Here is a 9,136-nt window from a genome sequence, read left to right as displayed (position 1 = left end):
TTTGTCTTGAGGTGATGATCTACGGGATATCCAGTGATAAAAATACAACGACAATAAACTGTGATTTGATGAACTATTGGAGGAGTAACAAGTAATTTTATTATCAAATTTGAATTTGATGATAAATTTAATAAATTATTGAAAATGATAGTATATCAAGTTTTACTCGGTTAGGTAGAAAACGTGATATTTGTTATTTGTATGTATGTCAAAAAAGTAATCTAAAAATAATAAATATTTTTTTTTTTTTTTAAAAAAAAGGCAGGCGTAAAGTTGTTATTTATATATAATGTTTTTTTTTCCCCTTTTAATTGGCCTTTTTTTTTTTTTTTGTTTACGTTTATGTACTATAAAATATTTGTGTATTTTGTTTATAGGAGAGACATAGTTTATTTATGGTTTAGGGTCTTTTAGTTTAAATTATTTTTTAATATTCCATTACTCATAATTAAAAATTAAATAAATATGTTAAATCTTGTATTTTTGTAATTATATAAGTGAGGTTTGTGCATTTATCCTGATATTTTTCGGTTGCACAGCTTTAGGAAAAGTTTGGGAATCAGACATATTTATTCAGAATATTTTAGGTATGTATTTGTGGGGTGTTTTGAGAACAAAATGAAAAGTTAGTTTTTAATTTTTTTTTTTATTTTTGATTTTATCATTTTTCATATTTTTTACTCATAAAAAGATAAAATAAATTAAAAAAGTTAAAAAATTAACTTTTTGTTAATTTTCCAAAACATCACTATATGTGGTGGAGATTAAATTTATATAATTTAAAATTTATATATAAAATAAATATGAAATATAAAATGATAATTATAAATAATTTATGAATAATTGAATTTGAATTCATGTATGTATACGTAGGGTCTCTGGTACAGTGTCATGGCATTTATTTATTTGTGTTTACAAATAATAATAATAATAATAATGAAATATAAAAATCTATTATACAGGAAGATGAGATTAGAGGTGTGAGATTTGTATTGCATCGAATTGATCAGAGCTTCCTCTTCTCCTTCCCCCAAAACCTAATCCAATCCAATCCAATCCAAGCCAAGCCAGGCCAAGCCAATCCAAGCACCACAATCGCCGCCGCCGCCGCCATACGAAGAAGATCAAACAGAGGAGGAGGGGTTCAGGGAAATTGGGGGATTGAAAAATGATGTACGTAAAGGCATCGCATCCACCTGATATGAATCGTAATACGGAGTGGTTCACGTATCCAGGGGTTTGGACCACCTACATCTTGATCCTCTTCTTCTCTTGGCTCATCGTTCTCTCCCTATTCGGCTGCTCTCCCGGCATGGCCTGGACCATCGTCAATCTCTCCCACTTCGCCGTATGCTCTCTCTCTCTCTCTCTCGTTGCATATTATTTATTGGTTCATCATGGGTTTCACTGATCTGGGTTTTTGGGTTTTGATGAAATTAATCCACTTTCTTTGTGTTTTTCAATTGGACCAATTGATGGTTGATTCGATTTTCGTTTTTGTTAGAAAAATCGGTGGCTTTGGTGTTATGTTATGGCTTTGATTGTTCTCATAAGGGGCTTCTTTGCAGTATCTGTTAGATTGGGATGGTTTAGCTCAGATTTGTTAGCTTCATGCTCTATGGATAAATTCAATCTTTGGCACTGGCAGAGTGTATAATTTCATGTTCTTGTTGCATACTATTGATTCATTGAGAATTTTTCTGTTCTGGGTTTTTGGGTTTTGATGAAATTAATCCACTTTCTTTGTGTTTTGAATTGGACCATTTTTTGGTTGAATCGGTTGTCGTTTTTGTTTAAAAATTCAGTGGCTTTGGTGTTATGTTTGTATAATTTCATGCTCTTGTTGTATGCTATTCATTCATTGGGGATTTTGGGTTTTGATGAAAATAATCCACTTTCTTTGTGTTTTGAATTGGGCCAATTAGCGGTTGATTCAATTTTTTTTTGTTTTTGTTCGAAATCAGTGGCTTTGGTTTTATGTCTTGTACATGTAGTTGATTACTGCAGGGTCTAGATTGTTCTCATGAGGGATTTCTTCATGGTATTCATTAGATTCAGCTGGTTTAGCTCAAATTGGTTAGCTTAATGCCATATAGATAAATTCTGCATGCAACACTTGCAGAGTCTATTATTGCTGAGATTTGTCCTATATACTATATCAATATATATGGTTGTTGAGCAGGAAAATCTTATGCTTCTGATACGACTCAATTCAATTCAATTCAATTTTTTTTGTACATGGTGTTGGAAGTTTATGGACTAATTCAATGAACTCTCGGCTTAGCAAAGCTTTTATGTATCTTCCGTATGGAGCATGTACATGAATCTATTTCTGCCTTCACACTTTATCAAGTGCCATATCTTGTTTTGGCAAAGTCCTTTGTTACTTCAACCGATTTTATGCTTGTGGAGTATTGGAGTGTGTAGCATGAAGTTTTTGTTTTCTTCTTCCTGTTGCTAAGGACACTCAAGTCAGTTTTTCTTTTGATTGTCATATCATTTGACCGTATCAGTTCATTTTTCCTTGTGTTGGCTTTGGTTAATGCTACTATTGAATTTTCATCAATTGCATTCATTTTTGGCATTGAGACAGGGAGACCAATTCAACTAATTATAGTTCCCATTTTTTTGTTAGAGAGGATGTTTTATTGCTTCACTGCAGATAAGGAATCAGAATGTGATGAATTATGTATTAGTTGCTCAACATTTTTTATGGTGATCATTGGAAAGGAAAAAGTTTAAATTAATGCTATCAGAGGTATATAAGACTAGATCTAACAAATATTTCATCTTCTGGTATGTGAATGGCAGCAAATAGAAATTCTTCACATTTATATTGTGACTGCACTCATCCTTATGTAGTGTCAATCAATTGGCTTTTTTAGATGAGGTAGCTATCTTACCAAGTTATAAGGCATAATTCATATTTATGTCTGTTTATCACAGTTAAGAGGAACTCTTACATGTTTCCTAGAGTTTAGAGGAACCCTGTTCTCTTGTGATAACCATGATTTTCTCCATCTTATGCCTAGATAAAGATTCACTAGTTACTTGTAAGCATATTCTAGTTTATTATTAATTTGATGGAAGAAAATTCTCACCAAGTTGTAAGGCATAATTCCTTGAAAATGTTGAATGGTAAAGTAATGCATGGGAAAATATCCTATTTTATTTCATGACCAAAAAAAAAAAAATTTATGTTATATGTAAGTTCAAACTTACAAACATAGTCTCAGAGATAAGCTCTGAAAGATGGGCATAGGATCTCTCTCTTAGGGTTGTGCAGTGTTATTAAAGGCACGCCTAGGCATGTGCTTAGGCCTAAGTCCTATCCAGGCCCAAGGTTTGCGCTTTGTAGTGTTCCAAGCCAGGCGACTTTGATAAGGCACACGACTGGTCCCAAGCGCAGTAAGGCCCACGTCTTGAGGGTTTTTTTTATTGTTGCTTTAATTAGTTTTGTTTAAAATCTGACCATTGATTTAAGATGATATAGCTACAAAAGATCCCTACTCTTACTACACATGCCAATACATTGGGCATTCCACCATAAATTAATGATAAAAGAAAAATTAGCCCTAATTCCTAATCTCCGAAGAATACTTTACTATACTGCATGCCTTCATTATCCAGTCCAGCAAACCCAAAAATTCTTTTTCACATTGTTGTCTTTTTTTTCTCCCTTCTCTTCTTACGTTTTTGTCTCATTCTTTTCTTTTCTCTTCTTCTTGTCTACGTTATTGTCTTCTCTACTTTTCTCCTCTACGTTGCTATCTTCTTCTTCACATGGCTGTGATGACATTGCCTTCTTCTTCTTCCATCTTCTTATGCTTATTCTTCGGTCTTCTTTTCTTTCTTATAATTCTTTATACTGATCTATTCCCCCCCCCCCCTTCTTATTCTTCTTATCCCCTCACATTTTATTCATGTTTTATATTAAATTTTGAAATATTGTTCATTTGTTGTTAAAATAGTAGTATTTGTTGTTATATATATTTTTAAATGTTTAAGATTTCCTTTTTCTTATGTTGAACCCTAAATTATTTAGTTATATTAAATTATATATTTTTTTACGTATGAGGTGCGCCTCACTTCGGTGAAGCCTGAGCCTCGCCTTGTGCCTTGAGCCTAGGCCCTAGGAGACCTTGGCGCCTTGTTGCGCCTATCGCCTTTAATAACACTGGTTGTGGGTCTACAAGATTTTCGTACTTTTTTCTTGTCTTAAAATACAATGAGGATATTTAAAATTTATATGCTTTAACGAACTTTACTTTGTCCCCCATGGTTATTAGTGAAGTGAGGGTTGATTCTACCTTTATTATGTAAATCTTGACATGCATGAATTGCTTGTGTCAAACTGGACACATGCATTAGACAAGCCTGTTGTTAAACATATGCTCAACATGATTGTCTCTAATGAACAAAGACTAAGACATCCCTGCTTTTGGAAAAGTTTCCCCAGATACTTTCTTAATCTATTCTTGTGAAGCATAAAAGTTTTCCACTGACAGTTCTTTCATCTTACACAGGGATTTATTGGTCAGGTATGTGTACCTGAAGGAAAAACTTGACATATTGTCCATAATTTATGTCCTTGAGAAGCATAGCTATCAAAACCACTTTTTATTGGTTAGTATGGTCTGCTATATACTGTTTCAGTAAGAATACAGTACAAGGCAGGACTAACAAATTTCTTTCCGGTTAGCTTTTGTGGTTGTTCCTGTTGTATAAAACATTAAGTAAACAAAAAAAATATCACTTGTTCTTTGGATGAGCAATTTATGAACCCTAGTTGCTTGAAGCTGCAGTGACCCTTTCCAACTGATGGTGATTAATTCATATATAGTTCACTTGATTTGAGGTGATGATCACCACTAAGGCCAGCTTGATTTTGTTATTTCCTCATATATAGTTCCTTTAACCTTCTAAGATATCATGTACAATTCACATCAAGGCACAAATATTTACTCCCTCTCCCCCATTTTGTTAGTCCCTTTTGGGAGTTCTAACTTTTTAAGGGGCATGCAATTATTGCACTTTAGTTCAAATTTTAAAGCATTTATTCCAACAATATCCTTTTACTCTCATTTTTAAAATACTTACATAAGGGATAGTTTTGGAAAACTTTAAACTTTTTTTTTTTGGACTATTGAAATAAAACTAATATTTTGGGACGTCCCAAAATGGAAAGATGGACTAACAAAATAGGATGGAGGGAGTAGATTGTTTATCTACAATTAGCATAGTGGCTGTTATGTGTCTAATCGAGCATCACATTCCACAGATGACATTACTTGTGATCTTTGGTCTTCTTGATGTGTTATAGGTACTCCCATTGTAAGCTGGCCTCATGAGTCATGTGTGTCTATGATCCAAGAGTCTAAAGGGAAGTGTCTGGTGCTTTGTCTCCTTATAGTGCTTTGTTTCAAGTCTTCATTTGTTAGCCTTTTTATCTTGCCTTAACACCTACATAAGGGCAAATTTAAGTTGATATAGGGTTATTGTGGTGAGTACTTTTCTTTGTATTATTTACATGTTACCTTGTGGTTCTTGTGATACCATAACACTAATCTTTTTTTGTTTTGGTTATACATCCTTTTGTGTGCCTGTTACATAGATTTTGATAGTTGGATTTGGCTGATTTAAGTGGTCAGTTTACTTGATAAAGGGGTGCTTATGAGGTTTTCTCTTTGTTTTGTTTGTTTTTTCTTTTTTTCTCTTTTGGTTCTATTTATTTATTTTTAATTTATGAAAGGAAACCTTCAATTTAGTATTTGCAGCTTGTGGTTTTTCTTGAATGGCATGATTGCTTGGGTTGCCCTCTCTCTTTCTCTTTCTCAATTTTTCTGTGATTAAGCGATTCTGTTTCAATCAAAGCATTTAAACTGCTTTACTAAACCCTAGTTGAACCCTCTAAGCTGTCTTCCACTGGTGGTAATTACCCAAAATCATTATGTGGATATCCCAACACTATTTATTTGCCAGATAGCTGAATTTTCAATTATCAAATGTTGCTTTTTATGTTAATTCTTGTTAAGAAAACTTTGGTTCATTTTTACTTTGTCAGTTTATATTTTGTGCACTAGCTTGATTTGCTTGATTGACCTCATATTGCATGATTGACGAGTATGCTTCTCTATTTAGGTCACTTATCACTTTTTCCATTGGAAGAAAGGAACTCCGTTTGCTGACGACCAGGGGATCTATAATGGGCTGACTTGGTGGGAACAGATTGACCATGGAAAGCAGCTCACCCGCAACAGAAAGTTCCTCACTGTTGTACCTGTGGTGCTGTAAGTAAACTTTTATTGTATCATCCTTTTAGTTTGGATCTAGATTTTTGTGGAGTCCCATTGGAGATTTTCTTCATTTGTGATATATTATGCATTAAATTGATTTAAATTTAGTCAGTTGTATACAAGTTAGTATGCTTCTCAGACTGTTTATATTTGTGCATGTTCAGCACCGATTTCCTAATAAGCATGGACATTTCTAGGAAGGTAATGTATTGTGTCCAACACCGACACAGCAAGACATGATACCCGTCGGACACTTCAAACACAAATAATGTGAATTATACTTATTCTTCTCCATTAGAGTTTCAAAAATATTGTCTTTTAACTTAAATTTTTATATATATGACTTATAATAATTATTTATCTTTATATATGACATGTATACATAAAATTATAAATTTTGCACCCGTCTTCCATCTGTCGTGTCTTACATTTTTTGAAAATTTCCATATCGGCGTGTCAGTGTTGTGTACATGTACATGCTTCTTAGCCGATCTGATTATTATATTGTCATTGATACTTCTGGTTTCTAAATTTTGCAACTGCACACTAGTGACTGAGTGATCCATTAGAGTCATGATGGAGTCAGTGTGCATGACATTCATTAACTGTGTCTGGTATTTGCTATGGTTTATGCTAACAATTTATCTTCTTCTTCTTCTCTTTTTTTTTTTTTTTTTTTCCTTGTCCCTGTTGAGTGCTTTATTTATACTATACTATCTATGTTAGCAATTTGTCACACGTTTGCAAATTCTTCCTTCCTTCATCTCTCTCTCTCTCTCTCTCTCTCTCTCTCTCTCTCTCTCACACACACACACACACACACACACACACACACACATACAGAGGGGTGGTCCAGCCATTTTGAGGCCTCAAGCAAAATCTCAAATAGAGGCCTTTTGACATTTAAATTAATATTAATTTAGATAACCATTACTTAATTTTTCTCTGAGTAAAATTTTTTATTCAAATTTAATTTTTCTTACTTTTCAAGATACGAAATTACTAATTAAGTATTTATAATCAGCTTTAGAAAGAGGAAATGTTTATTTTGTTGGAAGATGTTAGGCTTCTAGTACACTTGACTATTTTGGGGCCAAACCATAAAATGTCATTTTATCTAGTACATTTTAGCATATGTGCCTTATATTTATTTGATTCCCAGTACAGATATAGAATAATAGACGAAAAAAACATGAGGCTTCACGTGACACAACATTGCAATTTGGCTAAGTTAAAGATTTTGAGTTCATTTAACCTTTTGCTTATTCGCTACATTTGTACACCAAATTCATTGTTTTGTAAGGAACAGATAAATTGTGTTTGACATTGTATGACACATACCTTGCTAGTGAATGACCAAAACATAACTATGTTATTTTTTTATGATGTTGAACCAACTGTTGCTGCAAGACACACGTGTGCACACCCACCCGCCCACCCACCCACCCATTAAACTATTACATACTTTCTTTGTAAAGATGACATACCATGGCCATGCACGGAAGCTTAATGTAGCATATTGGAAAATGGAGATGGTTTGCTGTCAATTTTGTGGGTTGTTAAGAGACAGTAGAAACTACTGCTAGTGACTTACATATGGACCTGTTTGGTTCAACTTCTTGCAAGCTGAAAGCTGATTTCAGAAAGCAGAAATTAAAAACGTACATTCCTTCCCCTGTTTCTCAATTATTAGCTTTTTTCAGTTTATTTAAGTTGTTCCACTTTATAAGTTGTACCAAAGAGTCTGACACAAATTTTTAAAATAAAAGGAAAAGTTATAAATAGCTCCAACACAGAAACTGTTATCAATGAGTATTGTTAACGGTGTCAGTAAATATTATTGATGAAATTTAGACTAATTGTTGTGGAAGATTTTGTTCTAGCGTTTGATTTATTTCTGGACTTCATATACTCTTTGTACATCAAATTGAATCTAGGCTCATTTGGGAAGTGACTATTTTAGTTGGCTTTTTACGAAAAAATGTACAAAAAAGTAGAAAGAGTGATATGACAACTTATAGTGATTTTTTTAGCTTTTTGGTTATATTAGCCAAATGCTATACAAAGCCTTGCATTCATGGTTTGCATATATGTATATATATATATATATATATGTATATCTTGAAGCTCAAGACCGATCAATAACTACTCAATTTTTGTTTGTTATTGTGACAGGTACTTGATAGCCTCACACACAACTGACTACCAACACCCGATGCTCTTCTTCAACACTCTTGCAGTGTTTGTGCTCGTTGTTGCCAAATTCCCCAATATGCACAAGGTCCGTATCTTCGGCATTAATGGAGAGCAGTGAGTTGGGTCTGCACTATGAACCCTTTTGTTCTACTTGTGTAAAAGCGTCACTCTTTGTTCGACTAAAATGTTATATCTCTGTATAGAACTCAGAGCTCGAAAGGATATTTGGATATGTAATGTGTTTTTCACTAACTTTTTTCACAAGCTGTTTTTCCTAGATATTGAAGGAATAATTGTATCAAGTTTTTTTTTGTGTACAGTATGATTTTTGTGTATCAGGAGGATCACACTGCTGTTATCAGCTTATCTAATATTTTACAAATGCTACTATTGTTTCTATCATTCTCTCAGCTTCTCCAATATTTAACAAATGCTAATTGTTTTTGTGATTGTCATGTGCTCAGTCTTTTCTGACCTGTGAAAAAACGTGTACATGCTATGTGGAGAAGGAATTGACTGATATCCGAAATGCCTCTTTGGTTCTCAATGTCCCGACTATTCACTGAAATTGAAGAATTTGTTGGGAATCTTTCAAGATCCATTCATTATTTTTTCTTTGACAGATGGTCGATGCCTGCCACTGT

At 33.5% G+C, this 9,136-nt stretch overlaps 1 protein-coding gene across 1 annotated transcript; it reads left to right on the top strand.

Moving 5' to 3' along the window:
* The first annotated feature begins 857 nt into the window (after positions 1-857).
* On the top strand, positions 858-8,894 carry LOC114271004 (uncharacterized). The gene is made up of 3 exons (XM_028212621.2): positions 858-1,348; positions 6,142-6,290; positions 8,472-8,894. The coding sequence occupies exons 1-3, from the start codon at positions 1,169-1,171 to the stop codon at positions 8,608-8,610; spliced, it is 468 nt and encodes a 155-aa protein (XP_028068422.1). The 5' UTR covers positions 858-1,168; the 3' UTR covers positions 8,611-8,894.
* The last annotated feature ends 242 nt before the right edge of the window (positions 8,895-9,136 follow it).

This window comes from Camellia sinensis, chromosome 2 (assembly GCF_055761805.1).
Source record: "Camellia sinensis isolate YWXY chromosome 2, ASM5576180v1, whole genome shotgun sequence".
NCBI classification, from domain to species: Eukaryota; Viridiplantae; Streptophyta; class Magnoliopsida; order Ericales; family Theaceae; genus Camellia; species Camellia sinensis.
The sequence above is the reverse complement of the archived record's forward strand: the minus strand, read 5'-3'. Positions and strand labels throughout refer to the sequence as shown.

Excerpts from the sequence above, each read along its gene's own strand:
- LOC114271004 (XM_028212621.2), top strand. The coding sequence starts at position 1,169 with ATGATGTACGTAAAGGCATCGCATCCACCTGATATGAATCGTAATACG. Across the intron at positions 1,349-6,141 it reads TCAATCTCTCCCACTTCGCC|GTCACTTATCACTTTTTCCA; the intron begins GTATGCTCTCTC and ends TTCTCTATTTAG. Across the intron at positions 6,291-8,471 it reads ACTGTTGTACCTGTGGTGCT|GTACTTGATAGCCTCACACA; the intron begins GTAAGTAAACTT and ends TTATTGTGACAG.